The sequence below is a fragment of the Strix uralensis genome, chromosome Z (genome assembly GCF_047716275.1).
Source record: "Strix uralensis isolate ZFMK-TIS-50842 chromosome Z, bStrUra1, whole genome shotgun sequence".
In the NCBI taxonomy this organism is placed as follows: domain Eukaryota; kingdom Metazoa; phylum Chordata; class Aves; order Strigiformes; family Strigidae; genus Strix; species Strix uralensis.
The window spans coordinates 22,724,176-22,744,484 of NC_134012.1; the positions used below are offsets into that span (position 1 = coordinate 22,724,176).

Sequence of the window (20,309 nt, forward strand, 5' to 3'; positions counted from 1 at the left end):
AGTGTTATCTCACCTTAATCCACATCGAGGGGATTTGCGAATCTTAGTCACTCCCCTCTCCTCACAGGTGGGATGTGACACAGCTATCTTTTGGCATTCTGGGGGCAATTCTGGAAATATGGTGATAGCAGAAGAGCCCAATCAGCAAAAGCAGACTAGTCCAGGTGCCAGTGAAGTTTGAGTCTTTCCACTGAGGTTAATTCAGACTGAACTGGATTCTTTCCAGCTCCTCCTGGATGTTCTTCCTACCCTATTACAACTCCTCAAGGAGAGGCACCATAATCTCCAAGGGAAATCTCCTCTGATCTAGGGGATGAGCCAAACTTCAGACCTTCTACAGGGTAAGGGTATCCAGAAGCACATATGTTTTTTTACCAGAATGAGCAGACAACATGCTAGTAGAACAAGATGAGGGAAAAGGGTCATAGACAAGCAGAAACATTCTGCACAGCAAAATCCAGGCGATAGTTGCCTTTGCATCTTGAAACTCACCCTGGCATGCCAACCGTCCCAAGAGCCAGAGATTTAGGGAGTGATTCCGGCCAATTCGAAGGAAAGTGTTGGAGGTCTTTTCCATCAGAGATGAAATGAGTTCTCCAGCCACTTCTAGCTACAACAAAGGCCCCCACTGTGAAAGCAGGATTCTTGCTTTCTACAATCCTGTTTAAAAGAAGGAAAAAAAAAATAAAATACCCTGTCAGAGACAAATCATTACCGTCTCTTCCTTCCTTTATTCCTGTTGCCCTGTTATGCAGGAGAAAAGAAATACTTCACATCAGGACATTTAGCCCATACCTGCTGATGCTGTAGCCTTCTGATGTCTTTCCTGAAATGTCTACTATCTCTCATCATCAGGTGTATATCAGGCAAGATGATTCTAGACTCAGCCCAGCCACAATAAATCCACAGATGCCAACTTTTTTTGACTAGTACCAGTCTGATATGAATTCAGACTAGGCTTCCGTGAGTTAGAAGGCAGGAAAAAGGATGACGGGATTAAAGAGTGGAAAAGCAAGAAGTCACAAATAGGCTGCAGCAAGCAGTTCCCTTCTCAGACAACCTGTACCTCATTTAAAGGTTGAAGATCCTGAAGATGGAACTTCTTGGGGGTAACAAAACCAGAGAGAAAGCAATATCTAATAACAGGGAGAAGTTCATACTTGTGGTGTCTCTATGCCATATGAAAATTCAACTTTCTTAGCCCAACAGGAAAACTACATTGGGAAGGGTAGGTAAGCAGCTTTGAAATATTAGAAACTGTTGGCCTTCTGTTCAGCACAGTTGGTTGTTAATTTATCCCAGCCCTCAGTGTTACTGCAGCAAAACACAAGAGTCAAAGGCCACAGATATTCCTGGGCAGCAACTTAGAGGCAGCACAGCAGGAACAAGCTGACAAAGGGAAACATCTGTGTAGCTAGATTACCACAAAGGAAAGGATGGGTTTAAGCTTAGATAACCCTTTAGCTAGAGCTGTATCTCAGGTGACGCTGAGGTATTCTCAGCTGGAGTAGATAGCATGCATGGTTTCAGGCATGCAATTACTAGCACATCAGATTTTAAAATGTGAAGTTGACACTTACGGCAAGTACAATGGCTGGTCCTTCATACCTCTGCTTGTAAAAATCTCCTTTGAAAACATTATCACCAGAAATAACATAGATCATATCAGAGGCCTAAATGCTCTCCAACAAGGCAAAAGAGGTTCTTAGAGGCAAAACACCTTCCAACCAATTACAGATGAGAGTACAGTTGCAGAAGTATGTAGACTCAAGTCAAGAATAGGTAATGCAGGCTGCAGATGTCTCAAATGTCAGTGCATGCCTTTGAGATCTGCCATGTGTTTGGATAACAAGAACTGAAGAACTTACCTGGCAACCTGTGTGCCTATCATTATGTCCCCTTCCTTCATGTCCCTTTGACTGTAAGGTCTGTAACAGGAAGAGATGGCTTACTGTAAGCAACTTCAATGACATTACAGATACACTACGAAGTAGTAGCTACTGTCTGACTCAGAAAAAGAGCATAAGCAGTGATGTTGTACAGATCAATGAGCTTGTCATTGTAATGACATAACTGCATGTTTTCCACACCCAGGTACTTGCGCATCCCATGCTGACCAAATGCTGGGCTAGAGTGCTGCGGACCCAATAGCATTAATCTTCCCAGCATGGTCCACCACTACAAGAAGGCTGAAACTACAAAGAACTACCTCTGACACTAGGATCCACCAGGCTTCTTCAAACCACCCAGTCTCTCTGTGCTTGAACTACCATATCAGCAATTTCCTACTTAGCTATGTATCCTTAAGTACAAGGTTGCTTAAGACAAGTGAAGCAGCTCCTGCAACAGGGCTGCAGTCTCATTTGAACCTGTTGCATTCCAGCAGAAGAGACATGACAAGGAACAACAGCAGAGTCCAAGAAAACTCTAGGGCTGCAGCATTGTTATCCTAATGTCTGGCTAAATCTGACACAGCTCCATATTGTGAGTCTTTTAATTTACACACATTTTATAAAAACCAAAGGCACCTGGGACTCTGGCAACAGGGCGTGCTCCCTGTACATGTTCTTTTGAGGTTTAAGTGGGAAATCAGATAAGGTATCTTAGCCAGCAATTTGAACAGAAGAAAAAGATATACCTCATGTAAGGATCAACACTGAGAAACACTGATTCAAGCAGCAACTCTGCAACAAAAGACAAAGCAAATTCCTGGGCATTAGCAGTGCAGTAAAGCATAGTTTCCCCAAGTCAGTCTTTCAATAAAAGCAACAGGAATTCCTGACAGCTCAAAAACCCCATATCCCATCATCCTTTAGGGAAAAACTACCCAAAAGGACTACTACATTCATTATCTTTGTCTGGATTATCGCAGTGCTGTTACAAAAGACACTTTCTATAGTGTCTCTTTAGGAGGTTAGCTTGTTTTCAGCTCTTTAGCTGCCTTTTCTCTCTATCGAAGGCTCAAGAGGCCATATCCCCTACACAAAACACTAACTTACTTTCGACCAACATATAAAATGCCTTCCCATGATTTAACCAGCAGAGGGTGGTAAGAAACCTTGGCACTGGTCAAATGCAAACTACTTTTCTGCCTTAAACAGAAAGCACTAGGAAGCCTAATTCCACTTTACTGTCTCTAATGACACTAGTTCTTGTGAAATACACTGCTAAGCAAATTTTAATTTAAATTCTCATTCATACAGCAGTTTTAGCTGTTCATCTCCACCTAATAATAGTTTTCATTGCCAGTGCTGCAGTGGTCTAGCTAGTACAAGCTAGAACTATATTCAGATAAAAATATTTTCCCACTACTCAGAGTGAGCAGGAAGAATACTTAAGGCCATGTAACATAACAATAAAGGCCAACTTCTTTTAAAATGTTACTCTAGTATGAATTTATGCCTCTTCTTTCTGTGGGGATTAAAATGGGAAGGAAGAAATTACTCCATGTTCTTAAATACCCACAGGCATGAAATTTTTAAGTGTGTCTGAATGCTATAGAAATACACATGCTATGAAAATACTTGAAAGTATATGTAAGAAGAAATCACCTTTCAAATCTTTAAGCTGTAAACGTAACTAGTACTTTAATGCAATTTTTTTGGTGCACCTTCTAAACTTGATTAAATTTTGTAAAGGACAAATGGTGGGGTGACGTTCAAGGCAGCGTGGTACAGATGTCCATGTGAAGCCAAAAATCAAGGTTAATTCTTTTATCCACAGCTCTTGCACAGAGTAAGTTACCATATTCGCTACCCTTTTCAAAGCAGAGAAACATGGGAATAAAACCTGTGCATTTTTATTCACTCTCTCTTACTGTCACACAGGTCAAATATAACAGATAAGCACTGGCAATAAAAAATAGATGAATGCAGACAAAAGTCTTGTCTTGTTGCTTCTTAAAATGAAAAACCAGCCCACACTGACTCCTGCCCTAAGGCCTCCCTGCTACAGGCTCTCTTGCACCCCAGTCACTCTGCTCTCCCTCCGCCCCCCCGGCACTATCCTCAATACCTTCCCTATCAGCATGAAAAATTCCAATGAAAACCTACTCCCAGAGGCCACCATCTTCTTCAGCTTCCTCCAAAGGATTTTGCAAAATAAAGTAGATGAAGACCTTTCACCAGTAAAGCATGTTTAGGTTTTACTACAGTTGACTCATTTGCTCTTTATCACAGTTCACTTCTCTCTTTCTAAATTAAAGCAATTCTGTTTCCTTGTTGCTGTCAGTTTCGAGGGCATATCACTTCAACAATTTTCTTCAGTAAGCTTTATTTGCAAACGCATTTGAATGCCTTTGCACCACGTGTGATTAGGCACTGTGAGTCTGTGAAATGCATGCCACAGCTGCTGCGTGCTGCAGTTAGCTCTGCCACTGTTTCTAAGTATTATCAGAAGGCAGCATGTCTTAAAACCCACCAAACCCCTCAGCATACATGTTCTTGAGCAATCACCCTTCTCTGCTAAGTGCATGGCTTGCCACAAGATGTGCAAAAATCCAAGCCATTTTCAAAATCCAAGCCAGACAAACATACAAACAGTTCAGCAGACGCACAGCCATTTGTCAGCAATCAGACAACCTACAGAAAAAATAAAACCAGGTGGCACTTCACTTACCTCCATCCTTTAGATTTGGCAGCTCTATCATTTTCAGGTCAAAGTCACTGGTTTTGGGGAAACCCTCAAAATGCTTCTTCAGAACCCAGGCCTTGGCAGTCACCATCCTGCACAATGAACAGCACGGTCAAAGAGTGCCTGTCAAAAGAGATGCCCAATGATGCCGGGATGCTCATGGGGGCTGGTTTAGACTTGACAAAGCAGAACAGTATCTTGATAACATGCCCTCACACAAGACATCCTCTGCTTGCATCCTGTGGCAATATTGCCAGATCAACAAAACATCTGAAAAGCCCCCTCATTGCCTAAGCAATCCATAGCTTCCTGTGACCTGCCGGACCTCCCTGCCTGCTGGCAGCAAGCCCTGGTGTAAGAAGTCAACCCCAGCAAGATGTATAGCTCCCACTCTAAAAGAAATTGAAGCGGGAAAATCTACTAGTTTAAGGAGAAAAAAAAATCCTGGAAGGAAACACTTAAACTCACTCTTTTGCTCCAGTTACATGGGGTGAGTACTGAACCTAAACTTTTACAAGCTTGAACCAAAGTGCGAGTGAGAAATACAAAGGTAAAAAAGACCTCTTTCCATGACACCCCATATGTTGAGAGAAAACACTTCTCCAGTCGCCAAGCTTAGGGCTTGGAACTGGTAGCACACTGTCACCATCATTTTTCATACAAGATGGAAACAAACAAATGACTTGCATTTGCTTTACCCTCACAAACCCTTTTTCCTTCCTATATGCAAGCACATCAACAAAGACAAAGAAAGGGAAGTTTATACTTAGAGCAGGCAGGTGAAAAACTGTCTTCTATTGACAAGGTCAGTCGACAACCTTCTGCACCTGACTCAGCTGGCAGCTGGACTTCTTCAGTTACACACCTCCCAACAGGCAAAGACATTTGCTTTTATCCACAGAACAGGTTCCACCCTCAGTACACTTTCCCAGGAACAAGTTTAAACCCTCAGTAAACCTGGCACCGGGCACACCCAATGTGATCCACCTTTCTCCTATTAAGATTTGAGATCATCCTTAACAACCACTCCAATTCTGTGCCTAGACAGTTGCACAGGGATGTTCTGAAATATGCCAAGCTAAATACACAAAACCCACAGTCCTAGAAACCACTAAATACTACAGTCTGGAGACCAAGACTATCCTCCAGAACAGGAGTTTCTTCAAATCACATTTTACCAGTCGAGTCCTAAAACTGTTAAAAGTTCTGCCACTGAGGAAAAATATCTAATTAAAAATTAATATAAAATTTGTCGTTCGATCCATCATTTAACACAGTGAATGATCCGTACGTATGCCACTATCACAAGGTAACACTACAGATGTCTCTAGGAAATTTTCTACTCTGCCCATTCTAAACTTCTAAATAGAACAATGACAGAATACTGATTTAAGAGTGTTGTGGTCAACCAGATAAGGGAGCGAGTTACTCCAACTTTGTGTAAACAATGCATGTCTGGTTAACGCTGAAAAGATTGATAAGAGGGGAACATCCTGCCTGAGAAGGTGCCAAAGACTGGATGATTGTCTGAGAAGCATGAAGTCAGGGAAATCTGTGGGTAACTGAGGAAAAGATAAAGGTGGCAGGGGGGAGACTTCGACCACCGACTCAATTTAAGACAAATAAGATGTGCCCTCCCTCACCCTTTGAGTTTCTGCAGAATTAAAAGACACTGTAACTTTAAAGCAAGACTGGACACAAATACCTCTGCTTTGCATGTATATTGGCATATTGCACACCGGGTAAAGGACCCCACTTGAGGGACAACGCTATCATGACATTTACATAGTGAGATGGCTGCAGGGTCTCCAAGGTCATCCATACCCACTTGTGTGCTGTCATCTTCACTGTTCCCAATGCACGCACTGCAGGATCAGAGCTTGTGTGGCTGTGCCTCTGCACGCTGGGATCAACGTGCATTGCAGAACCACCTTAAGAAACAGTACCAAGCTTTGGCACTTTGCCTCAACAGTGTTGCAATGAGGCATGTGGCATGGGAGAAAACTTTGCGCAGGAAGTCTTCAGCTTTTATTTTTCTTGAGAAAATACTGAAGTAGAATATGAAGGGTGGAAAGTGTAAAGAGACTGATATGTAGCGGCATGTTTAACTACAAAACACCTGAAGACAAAAGTACTGATTAGGAGCAGAGACCTGAGAAAATAAACAAAACTTTTATAAGATGCACAAGCAAGGACAAGGGAGAACAGGGCAACCTCTCCATTATTTAAATAAAAGCAAACCCCACCAGACCCACAAACTCATCAGCACTCAGCAACTTTCTGTGATGAACCAGGGATATTCCTGGTTCCTCAATAAGAAGCAAACAGAGCACAGGTGAAGAGTTCCTGCATTAGGAGTGTATGCTGGGGAAATCACCTATATCACAACGTGTAGGTCTTTCACAAAATGTAAGAAGTATTATCAAGCTCACTGTCAAAGTGAGCAGCCAAAACCAGCACTCCTCACATCCCACATACAATCACAAGAACCAAGCTCACAGAAAACTTACCTGCAGCAATCGCCATCTGACCTGCAAATGCTGCTTCTTAAACAAAAACAAAAAATGCAGGTGGCACTCTCCTGGCATTTCCATCCACTGCTGCGTCTGCTTTGGTATCGACAGCGCGTATCTGTATTTTTCAGTAATACAAGATATTGTGGGACTGTAGCAACGACCAAGCAAACTCAGCAAAGGGGCTTACAGGAGCAAAAGGTGAGTTCAGAGTAACACAAAACTGATCCCACTCACTCGCTTATACCCACAGGCACTAAGAGGTGTTTGTCCCAGCAGTGTGTTTTGCGTTCAGACACAGGTACCCAAGTGCTCCAGCCAGGAATGACATGGGGACAAGGGCCACTGCTTAGGTTGGCAGCTATCTGCGGATGTGCCATTTGTACCCTCGGGGAGCCAACAGTGATTTGGAAATGCTTTGTCTCCCATCCTGTCCCACCTCTGTGAGTCATCAATATTGTCTCTTTTGTCTTTCTGCCTCAAGGCTCCAGCCTTGTTCTATACATCCCCACCATCAGGTTTTAATAGCTTGATTCTTCACTTCACTCTGAGTACAGGAACACTTTGTCCCTTGTTTTAGGCTTTTGTTTTCCCTATCTGGTCCTCTAAGAAGCTGCACAGAGATGTCCTGCAGTCCTGATGATCTGCAAACAATCAATCTGCAAGCCATCAATATTGGCCATTTCTCTCTCTCTTCTACTGTTCCTTCTGGTGCTTCCACACTCAGATCTCCCATTCACACCAATCTTCACATTCCTGTCAAGAATTTCCACTTTTTGTGATACACAGATTTTTCAGCAGAGCAATGATTCCTCCTACAAACAATACTGAAAGATTAATTTCACTGAACCATTTTGATTACATGTAGGCCTAACTTTGGGAACAGGACAAATTTTCTGCTTATCACTTCTCACCTACTGAAATCGCATTATTATATCCACTTCAAGGCTAGGGATGTTTTCAGTAGGCTGCAAAACAAAAAGCCCCAAACCAAACAAAGAGAAAACAGAACAAAGACACATGCTTGATGAATGGATTCACAAATCACTTTCCAGGTCAACAAACCAAGATTAATTTGTATGTTTAGATATAAAATCGTAAGAACTGGTAAGGACTACATTACTTAAGCATATTAAAGAACTCTAAAGCACAAACAGCAGTGATGCAACATTTGTGGGGTGCAGCAAAAGCGTTACTGGACTAAGCATGTGATAGCCACCATCTCAGCTCCAAGAGCAGTACCCATTGTGCTGTAAAACTATTTCATTGTCTGTGTCAGTGGGTTACATAATACATTTCTTCTGTGTGTTTTCTTATAAAATGTTTCATAGGCCATTATAATCATTACTGCAAAGAGGCAGCTACGATAAAAACTTGAAAAAGAACAGTCCATATGTTGTCCCAAAGCAGGGGGTCATCACCTGGTGTGCAAAGAGCCAGTTAACACAGAGAGTCGAGATATTTGTATTTATTATGTGGATGTGCATGCACAGGTGCCTGTTCCAAGACAGCACACCATGGTCCCTAAAACTACCATTATTTATACACACAGTTTTTACATACTCAATACACTGAAACATATCTACTATGCTTAGCATGTAAATTAGCATGCATGACTAGTTTGCCCTTTCTGCCACCTTCTTTTGAGTCTGGGGTGTAATTACAGTCGGTGATCCATGGGCTGATGGCTGTGATCTCCCCTTGATGCAATTACCTCTTACCTAGTCTCCTCTTAATTTGGCAGATTGTTGCAGCTCACTGTCTCTAGTTCCCATTAATCCTACCTAGGCTCCTGATTTTTGTCATGCATATACAATAGCGGATTGTTTCAAGGTTAATCATTTGTTTCTACCATTATCCTAACAACTAATCATTTGGTTCTACAGTGTTCCTAACAAAGCTGACCTCTGACCTTTTAACATTCCTTTTAATAATCCAACATCACATGAAGGTGATAAAAAGACTCTTTTAAAAATAACTAATTTCTAGCAAGTTCCAGGAAAAAACGAATGTGATGCATTTCTGCCTGATATTCTTACAAAAGAACCATTAAAGCTTTTACTGAAATTGAAGTTCAAGACAGCATTTATTCTGATGTCCTTCAAACCCTCCTTGTCCTCTGGTCTAGCCCATCAAGTTATCAAAGAATAAAGTTTTACATTAATCTCTATCAACTTTTTCCATAAAATCAGACACCTAGGAAAGAAGTAATGGATTGGTGAATCTCAGCTTTGTGCACTAACAATATACATAAGAAAGCAAAGATCCAGTCTCTGTTCAGACTTCAGACTTCAGTTGGTGAAAACTGTAGCAGAGCTGCAAGCAAAGCACCTTCACACACGTTATCACAGCCACGTTATCCAAAATCAGCACAGGGAAGGACATTCACAATTCAGGGGAAAATGGGAGAGAAGAGAAGAAGGAAGAGGTGAAAATTGGGATCCCATAGTAGATACCAGCTATCTACTGGTAAGATAAAGAAGGTCAGGAATAAAGAGGACAGACAAGCCTGAGAAAATTGACAGTTTGACTGGAGGCTGAGGAGCTGGTGGTGACAGGTGAAATCTGGGAATCTTCACATTAAAGTAGAAGAGTAGCAAAGCTCTCAAGGGAGCGTAAGTCAAACCAGCAAAATTCACTTTCCTTAAGTAACCCCAACTAACATTCGTATCTTCTGTGGTATGGTTTCCTAGCCTGGGCTTGCCCAAATCTAACCTTGAGGACAAAATCGTCTAGAAGCCTGGCAGTTAAATTCAATTCAAATTTTGGGTTAGCTTAACAGTTCATCTTGTTGCCAGTCACAATTAATTTGCAGATATGGCTGAGGTACTTGTTTGCTTTTATTTTCATTCCGAAGCAGGAACAGCTATGCTCCTAGCTACACTGGAAGGAAAGGGTATCGTTAAAAGCTGAGTAAAGTATATCTCTCAGACATAATTAGTTTGTAGATTGGTGCTGAAGAAAAAACACCAATCACCACAACAGCAACATTGTTCAGGAAATCATCATCTCCTCTAGACCCTTTCCCCAGAACCAATTTGCACAGCCTCCTGCAGCATTTCAAAGCAATCTGTCAGGCATCAGCATAACGGACTTTCTAAATATTTTAAAAAACAAACAAACTTAAAAGGACTTCTTGGCAGTAGAGACAGCCAAGGGAGTCATAACCCAGAGGTTACTTTAGGATTCCCCATGCATTACAGGATTACCAACTACCTGAGAGTGAATATGGCCTCAAATCATAAGTGCCTGCAAGTCTTAGCAAAAATTACCTGTTCCTCCCTCTGGCTTAGCTGTTACGATGCTTTGTCAGGAATTAACTTTTTTCCTGTGGTGAAAAACAAGGTAATGACAAACCACTCCTACTTGCAGCAGACAATATACTGTAAATACCTTAGCAAACATGATGCTTCATTATGAAGCAATAAAGCTGCAGCTTCACTTCTTTATGCAATGCTATCAAGCCCTGGAAGAAGGTCAAAGATCGGAGGTGCATAGTCATCACCTGGTAAGAAGACTGTGCCACACTGCACTTTGTTACAAGGCTGTAATTTCAAGAGAGGTTTAACAGTCCTGCCGAGCAAGCTCACACCTGGAAGGGAAAAGGGAAGCCAATGCTTGCACTGAAACAGGTCAGCTGCCCTTCTGCTCTCAGAAACTGCAGATAAAATGAGAATCTTAAGAATTTATACGATAGAATAAGCAAGAAACCCACAGACAGGAAGGAAGACAAGACACTGCAGGTGACCTGGGCTGACAAACCAAGCCAAAGCTTCCAGCAGGACCAGCTGTGATTCCGTGGTCACTGCAGGGGACTCCTAAGCTTCTTCCAAGTACCCCTTCTACCTCCCCCTTGCTTACATGTTGATACAGTCCAAGAACATGCTGCAACATCAGTAAACGCAAAATCTCATCAAAGCTGTTGAGACATACTACAGCACAGTTTCGCTTCTTACATTTGCACGGACATGCCTGTTACGGCACCAGAGAAATGTTTCATTTGCTTGATTTTACAGCTTCCAAAGAAAACTCAATTTTTTTAGAAAGCTCCATTAAGCTTAAATTTCTAGAAAACTCCATTTAAATTAAACCCTAAACTTTTGACTACCCCAAGCAAGCAATTTTTTGTTTTAGGGGAAAAAGATAAGAAATCTCAGGCTGGTATGTGATATTATAAAGTTACTGCAGGATTTACTAAGACTGTCCATTGACTGCTTCCCTCATTTCTCATTACTTACCTCTACAAAAGTTAAGCACTCCTGTTGTCTGTGGTCTCTTGCAGTGTAATCTAACAAGACAGCCCTGTGTGCTCAAAAGGGAAGTTACAAACATACTTTCAAGCACGAGCAATCCCTCTGAGGGCCCCTCCTGAATTTCTGTAATATTACAACGGCAGATTCATCCTTGAATAAATTCCTGCTCGTAACACATGCAACCAGCTTCTCCCTCAAGAGGGAAACTCTCTGCTCCAGCCCACTCACCATATCCAAGACAAACCCATTATCTGTTACCACTCCAATACATCTGCAGTATTAAGGAGACTGAGATGGTTAAATGAAAAGATAAAGGGACAAGAGAAAAAAAAGTCAAGCCAATGAAAGTCTAAGGAACTGCAGTGGAATGGTGGAAAGCAGAGAGCAATCATCAGCACCTGTTGTATCACTGCTTTAGACAGTAGACAGCATCTGGCAGAAGGGGCCAGAGGACCTCCCCGCTACCCCAGCATACATCAGCTCAGCATAGTACTTTACTGTTGATGAGGGGAAAAAGTTAATAACTAATCTGTACCTTTAAGACCTGAGCCTTTTGCCCACCTAGCTGCAGAGAACTGATAAAAACAGCAGGTCCTCGAAGATAAGGGAGACAGAGCCTGCCTAGACAGACAATGGGATTATATGGAGAGGAGGCCAGTTCTGACCACCCGAAGCACACAGCTCAGCAGAAACTAGCAAAAGGTCAAAAGTTTACCAGCGAGGAAGCTTCATCAAACGACCACCAGAGAACACCCAACGACCACCACCACATTTTACAGAGCGCGGCTGGGGCAGGAACTATGTAAACGATTTCTGGGAAATCATTTGAATACTCCAGCCTTTTCTGGGAAAACTTATGCATATGTATACTGCCTATATAACCTGAGGGCTTTTAACTCTTGTGTGTGTGTGTGTGTTAGGAGGAAAGATCCCACACACACCTGGTGCCGCAATACAGGAATACCTGCTTAATAACTCCAGTTACTGAGTTTTCGCCACGTCACTGTTATATTCCACAGCGAGTGAAAATGGGTGCATCTGTGCAAAATGCCATCCTAGGGGTCCCAATGCCATGACAGGAAAGCCTGTGATGTACAGCCCCCCACAGATTTGCCTCTCACCACTGATCAATACTGATTACTCGTGTGAGCTCTGAGACATTTCCTATGATCTGTAAACTGGAGTGTCCATCTAGCCCTACCAGAGGGAATGCGATACTGGATCTGTTGGTCACCAACACAAATGAGCTAATTGCTGATGTCATTGGAGGCAGCCTGGGCTGCAGTGATCATGCAGTGGTGGAGTTTGCAGTGCTGAGAGATATGGGTCAGGTGAGGAGTAGAATCAGGACTCCGAATTTTGGGAAAGCAAGCTTCCAGCTGTTCAAGGACTTAGTCAATAGGACCCACTGGGATTGACAGCCTTTTAGGGTATTGATCTCTCCTCCAGCATCCTTCTTTTCAAGGATTTTAAACCTCAACAGGAGTATCAGCTCATGAGAGGTATAGGCTCAAGCAGATATAAACCTTCTACCTTGCAAGGAGACTGCAGTATCACCACAGACGAAACAACATCTAGTGAATATTCAACTTGTCTAGATTAGAAATGTACTTTGGTCTGTTACCTGACAGAAGGAAGGTCAGAATTTCTAAATCACCTGTTTAATATTTGGTCTGGTGTTTAACCTTTGTTCTTGCTTCCCTTCCCAATATGTAAGATTACTGAATTTCAATGTGCTAATAATCAAACTTTGAATAACTGACTGGATTTGCCAGTTCACCTGTGGTCCCAAATTCCCCAGGAATCTGAGCTATACACTACATTAGTGGATCTCAGATACTGTTGATTGGTGCAAGGAAATCTGCACCTGCTTTAGCCTGAGAGAAGCATGGTTTTTTTGCATGATGAACATTTAAGCAAGTAAAGCTGCATAAACACAGCAAAGAAGCAGATGTAAACAGGTCACTGATGCAATCTCCCGTAGTATCCTTACAGCCAAACTGATAATTTGGTGCATAAATGGATAAGAAGGTAGAGGATTGAAGGATTGTCCTGAGTGGGACAAAGTCCATTTGGCAGCGCATTGCCAGTGGCATCCCTCAGGGATCATACTGGGAGCCATAATGTGAGATGTCCTTAAAAAAGGCCTGGAAGGACAGAGTCCTTCCCCACCAGCCCAAACTTGGACCTAGCTGCATCTGGAGCTCCGTGTTGAGTTCTCAGCTCCCCAGTACAAGAAAGTCACTGACATATTTGAGCGAGTCCAGTGCAGTCATCAAGATGATGAAGAGACTGGAAAACTAAGAGACGAGGAAAAATTTGAGAGAAATGTCTTTGTTCAGTCTCCAGAAACAAAAGCTATGGGGAGATTTACTGCCTTCCACAGATTCTTAATAAGATAGTATTAAGAAAATGGAAACCAGCTCATCTGATGGAATGGCACAGTGACAGGGTAAGAGATGATGAATGTAGTTTGCAAGACAGTCTTTTCCAACTTTTCCATGAAAAGTTGTGGGATTTTTCCCCCCCAAACCATGACAGCGTCAGATATTGGAACAGGTTGCCTGAAGAGACTGTGGAATCTCCATCTTTCAAACTTTATACAACTTCACACGGCTGTGAGCAGTCTGATTTGTCTGGCCTAACTTTGCCATTGTGTACAGACTACACAACCTCCCAAAATCCCTACCAGCCTAAATTATTCTGAGACTACATAATGGCACCTAGCACTCTTAAATCAGAATTAGCTCTTAGTAACAGAACTAGTGTTTATTTCATATGAGCATGAACACCTAAGAATTAAATCAGTATTAGGAGCAAGCAAAGTTATAATTTCATAATTATTTACTACTGTTGTTCTTACTTACTATTTAGCACAGGTTTCTACAAGATACAGGAAGTAAAAATCAACAGCACTATAGCATGATTTGCAAAAAAACCACCAAAATCCAAAAAACAATCCTTACTGTGATAGACAGTAAACGGTTTGTTCATCAAATTCCACTGAAAATACTGGGAGCTCGTGACATGTTATTCCATAAACTATGTTGGCCTAAGCTTAATCTTAACTATTACACTGTATAACGACTAACTGACTGTAAGTGCTTATCTAAGTTGAAATGCTGAAGCAAGGACTTCTACTAGGCAAAAGACTGAAAAGAGGGAGAAAGGGAAAAAGGACAAAGGGGAGAAAGACAAAGGGGAGAAGAAGAAAAAAAAAAGGGGGTAGTGTCTATATTCTGTAAGATATAAACAAAGACTTTGTGAGCCACTCTCAGGAAAGTAGGAAATACGAGAAGCTGGTGACGTGAGGAAGACCCGGATGGAGCGACCCCCTAGCTGCAAAGTGCGCAGACGCAGGATACACCTCTCAGAGAGACCCGATAACGGAAGGCGGAGGATATAAAAAAGACGGACCCTCGGGAAGTGAGTGCGCGCCGTTGGTGGAGCAGGGACTCCCCGGCCGCCCAGCGCTGTTTTGCTTATTGCCGCTTGCTAAAATAAATAATTGAAATCTAATTTGTCCTAACTTGCATCATTTTGGCAAGATAGTCTATAACAAAATTGGTGCCGTGACTCGGATAGAGGCAATCTGGTGGGAAGCCCCATACGGGGAGGCGCGCCCCGCTGAGTTCAGCGGCCCCGGCTGAGTGCTATCACATCACGCCCTCTACCGACGAACTCCAAAACTCGGCAACAAGCAAAAAAAATACCGGTAACCCCGTAATCTTTGTGCACGAAGCCCCGGACGAAGACGCAGGGTTGCGTGAGTATAGGCCGGTTACCGTTCGGTTGGGGTTGGGTTTCCCGGAGCGTGGTGTGTGAGACGCCCAGCAGGGCGAAGCGAGTGCGGACCCCTCGGTAGTGCAGTTCCCATATCCCGCGAGGGACTGGGTCACGAAAAGGGGGAAGCGAATTGTGTGAGTGTGTGAAGGCGCTCCGGAAGATGGGACAGAAGAAAAGCAAGCCTTCTGATCCCATGGGTGATTTGGGACCCGAGGTGAGGTACCCCCAAATACCACCAGATAGCCCTTTAGGCTTGATGTTAAACCATTGGGAAGATTACCCCTCTAGGCGGGGTAAGGACAAAGCAAAAATGATTTATTATTGTATGGAAGTTTGGGGAGGGAAACAAATCAGAGGCGATCATCTCTATTGGCCTGTTTTTGGGTCCTTTGAAGAATGGGTCTGCCAAGCCCTAAACATTTATGTCAACTCAAGGGAACCCTTTAATTTAGAGGAGAGTGAATATGCACAGGTATGGATAGCATCAGATACCCGAATAAATCTATATCCTCTAAAAGAAAAAGTTAAGAAAAAGAAGGTACGTGATGAGGACGAACCTCCCACCTCTCCTCCTCCTTACATACCTCCACCCCCACCTCCGGCGCCTTCACCTCCTCCGACTGCGCCGGAGGACCCAGAGAATTCAGACTCCCCACCTGAATCCCCGAAAGAACCGAGACGAATAACCCGTAGTCAAACTAGAATGGGGTGGGGTGATAGTGGCTTGTACCCCCTAAGGGAGGTTGCGATGGGAGGACCCCAGCCTGGCATGGGATATGTGACTGTCCCTCTTAATTCAGGGGACGTCCGAGAATTTAAAAAAGAGATGGGGAATCTATTGGAGGATCCCTTAGGTGTGGCGGAGCGGGTGGATCAGTTTTTAGGACCAAACATCTATACCTGGGATGAAATACAAGCCATAATGGCTATACTATTCACTGTTGAAGAAAGGGATATGATCAGGAGAGCAGGAATGAGAATTTGGGATCAACAGCATCAGCAAGGTCCAGCAGCAGATGTAAAATGGCCTCTAAATCGACCTAATTGGAATAATCAAAATGAAATCGATAGAGGTCATATGCAAGACCTGAGGACGATTGTAATCCAGGGTATAAGAGAATCAGTCCCTAGAGGACAAAATATAAATAAAGCCTTTAGTGAACATCAAAAAAAGGATGAAACTCCTACTGAGTGGTTAGAGAGACTGAGGAAAAATCTTCAGCTTTACTCAGGACTAGACCCTAATACCCCAGTGGGACAGGCATTGTTAAAGACACAATTTGTGGCAAAAGCATGGATAGATATTAGAAAGAAGCTAGAAAAAAATAGAAGATTGGCAGGATCGGGGGTTGGATGAATTACTGAGAGAAGCACAGAAAGTCTATGTCCGAAGGGAGGACGAGACTCAAAAGAAACATACCAGAATGATGGTAGCTGCGATAAGGGAAGGACAGAGAGTGAACAGTGCTGGGAGAAAACAAGAAGGTCAAAGAACAGGCTATAGATCAAAGGAACCGGAGAGAGAGAGAGAAAAAGGGAGTATTGTCTGCTTTTATTGCGGAAGAAAAGGTCACACAAAGAAGAGCTGCAGAAGGAGAATGATGGATGAGAGAATGTTTAAAGAAGATTAGGGGTGTCAGGGGCTCTATTTGCTGGGGACCCGAGAACGAACTGAGCCCTTGATAAAGTTAAAAGTAGGTCCTCAGCAACAGGAGGTAGAATTTTTAGTAGATTCAGGAGCGGAGAGATCTACTGTTCAATCATTGCCCCAAGGATGTAAGATTTCATCAGAAAAAGTACAAGTAGTTGGGGCAAAAGGAGAACCATTCGGAGTACCGGTAATTAAAGATGTACTCCTTGAAACAGATTCTAAAGTGGGGGTGGGATCCTTATTGTTAGTACCTGAGGCAGATTATAACCTACTGGGGAGAGATCTAATGATTGAATTAGGAATTAGTTTGGAAGTAACAGAACACAAACTTGAAATCAAACTATGCCCCCTACGGGTTGAAGATGAGACTAAAATCAACCCTGAAGTGTGGTACACTCCGGATACGGTGGGAAAATTGAATGTTGAACCTTTTATGGTAACCATCCGGGATCCTGAAGTACCAGTGAGGATTAAGCAATATCCCATACCTCTGGAGGGAAGGCAAGGATTAAAACCAGAAATTCAGAGATTAATAAAGCAGGGATTATTGGAACCCTGCATGTCCCCTTTTAATACTCCCATTTTACCTGTCAAGAAGGCAGATGGTGGGTATAGATTAGTCCATGACCTAAGGGAAATTAACAAAAGGACTGTAACTAGATTCCCTGTAGTAGCTAACCCACACACTCTCTTAAGTCAATTAGGCCCGAACGACCGGTGGTACAGTGTAATAGACTTGAAGGACGCTTTCTGGGCATGTCCCTTAAAAGAGGAGTGTAGAAACTATTTTGCTTTTGAGTGGGAGGACCCAGACACCCACAGGAAAACTCAACTCCGGTGGACAGTCCTACCCCAAGGTTTCACTGAATCCCCAAACCTGTTTGGGCAAACTTTAGAACAAATTTTGCAGGATTACCAGATAGGAGATACCCTTACCCTAGTCCAGTATGTAGATGATCTTTTAATAGCAGGGGAGGATAAGGAAAGGGTTCGGGAAGAAAGCATCAAGTTGTTAAATTTCCTGAGCTTAAAGGGACTGAAAGTGTCAAAATCCAAATTGCAATTTGTTGAAAAGGAAGTTAAATACCTAGGGCATCGATTAAGTCAAGGAACTAAAAAATTGGATCCAGAAAGGGTGAAAGGGATACTTTCCCTACCAAGTCCAAAAACTAAAAAACAAGTCCGGCAGCTATTAGGACTATTTGAATATTGTAAGCAGTGGATCGAAGGGTATAGTGGAAAGGTAAAGTTTTTATACACCAAAATAACTAAAAATGGATTATTAAAATGGACTCAGGAAGATGATCAACGGTTAAAAGAACTAAAAACTGAATTAGTAAATGCTCCTGTTCTGAGCTTGCCCGACCTAAAAAGACCATTTTTCTTATTTGTCAACACAGAGGAAGGAACTGCATTTGGAGTATTAGCCCAGGAATGGGCAGGAAAAAAGAAACCAGTAGCATATATCTCAAAATTACTGGACCCCGTAAGTCGGGGATGGCCTACGTGCCTACAAGTTGTGGTGGCAGCTGCTTTGTTAGTTGAGGAAGCGCATAAAATAACTTTTGGTAGTGAATTAAGGGTACTATCACCCCATAATATTAGAGGTGTGTTACAGCAAAAAGCAGAAAAATGGATAACCGATGCTAGACTAGTAAAATATGAAGCAATCCTCATTACGTCCCCCCACCTGACCCTTGAAACAACATCGTTACAAAATCCAGCCCAATTTTTGTATGGAGAACCTAGTCAAGATCTTTTTCATGATTGCCTCCGTAACATCGAGGAGCAGACTAAGATAAGACCAGATTTGGAAGAGGAGGAATTAGGGAAAGGAGAAAAATTATTTGTAGATGGATCCTCTCGAGTGGTAGAAGGGAAAAGAAAATCAGGGTATGCCATAATTGATGGAAAAACTTTTAAGGTGATAGAATCAGGACCCTTGAGTCCCAGCTGGTCAGCACAGGCATGTGAATTATATACAGTATTAAAGGCTTTACAATTACTAAATGGAAAAGTGGGAACTATATACACCGATTCTAGATATGCCTTCGGAGTAATACATACCTTTGGGAAAATATGGGAAGAAAGAGGTTTAATCAATTCTCGGGGGAAGGACCTAGTACATCAGGAGTTAATATCACAAATTTTACAAACTATACGAGGGCCCAGCGAAATTACGGTAGTACACGTAAAAGGACACCAGAGGGAGCTAAATCCTTTAGTACGGGGGAATAACCTTGCTGATCAAAAGGCAAAGAGAGCAGCGCTATCAGCACTGGACTTGGATGATCCGATAGAGGACAGAAAGCGGTGTGTTAATTGTGGAAATAATTACCTCCCCTGTTATGGTTGCTGGAAAGAATACGGAGTAGACGGTATAGAATGTGTATGTGAAAGACCAGGGTTTAAGTGGTGCTTTTTCCATGGAAAATCCTATGAACTTTTAAGTTTTACTGTTCAAGAACAAACAAAATTAAATCAAATGGGGATTAAACAGAAAGCTAATGGAAAATGGGAACTCCCGGACGGCCGAGAAGTTCTCCCAAAACCCATAGCTACCAAGATAATGCAGCAATTCCATAAAAACACTCATTGGGGAACTCAAGCATTAGTGGATCAATTTGCAACTAAATACATGTACATTGGGATATATGATATAACCAAACGAGTGATAGGAGAATGTCTCGTTTGTCAAAAAGTAAATAAACATCAAATAAGAAAACGAGTATATGAGGGGCGAGAATTGGCTCATAGACCTTTTGCAAGAATACAAATAAACTTTACTGAATTACCAAAGGTGGGGAGGTATAAATACCTATTAGTAATTATAGATCATTTAACTCAATTCGTAGAAGCCTTTCCCACAGCCCGAGCCACAGCTCACACAGTAACAAGGATATTACTTGAAGAAATTATACCTCGGTATGGAGCAATAGAAACAATAGACTCAGATAGAGGACCACACTTTGTATCCAGAGTAGCCAAAGAGACTTTGGCTACCCTGGGTACACAGTGGCAATACCATACTCCGTGGCACCCGCAGAGCTCAGGGAAAGTTGAACGTATGAACGGAGAAATAAAAAAACAACTTACCAAACTAATGTTAGAAACTAAAATGTCATGGGTAAAGTGTCTCCCTTTAGCCTTGTTAAATATCAAAACTCAACCCCAAACTGATGTAGACATTTCTCCCTTTGAAATGCTATATGGGATGCCTTATGATTTAGAAATGCCACCGGATCACCCCCAACTTGAAGAATTAAAGATAAAGTCCTACCTGATACAACTAATAGCAAGGAGAAAACAACTACAGGCTCGGGGGGATGGTAGTACAAAGACCTCCATTGGATGTGGCCATACATCAAATCCAACCAGGAGATAAAGTACTAATCAAATCATGGAAAGAATCTTCTTTGACCCCCCGTTGGGAAGGACCCTATGTTGCTCTTATCACTACAGAAACTGCTATTC

General features: G+C 42.4%; 1 protein-coding gene across 6 annotated transcripts in view; it reads right to left on the bottom strand.

Annotated features, from left to right (window-relative positions):
- PTGR1 (prostaglandin reductase 1) overlaps positions 1-20,309 on the bottom strand; it is a 33,134-nt gene that overhangs the window by 7,219 nt on the left and 5,606 nt on the right. Inside the window, exons 1-6 of one of the 6 annotated variants that reach the window (XM_074857207.1) lie at positions 12,114-12,142; positions 10,418-10,473; positions 4,618-4,724; positions 2,639-2,684; positions 1,869-1,928; positions 493-660 (exon numbers count right to left, since the gene is read on the bottom strand). In XM_074857207.1, coding sequence (XP_074713308.1) covers positions 493-660; positions 1,869-1,928; positions 2,639-2,684; positions 4,618-4,723 — 380 coding nt within the window. In that variant the 5' untranslated portion in view covers position 4,724; positions 10,418-10,473; positions 12,114-12,142. Of the gene's footprint in view, positions 1-492; positions 661-1,868; positions 1,929-2,638; positions 2,685-4,617; positions 4,756-7,142; positions 7,263-10,417; positions 10,474-11,383; positions 11,439-12,113; positions 12,159-20,309 lie in introns of those variants that run through there. The other 5 variants (XM_074857202.1, XM_074857204.1, XM_074857206.1 and 2 more) reach the window with 5 other exon arrangements.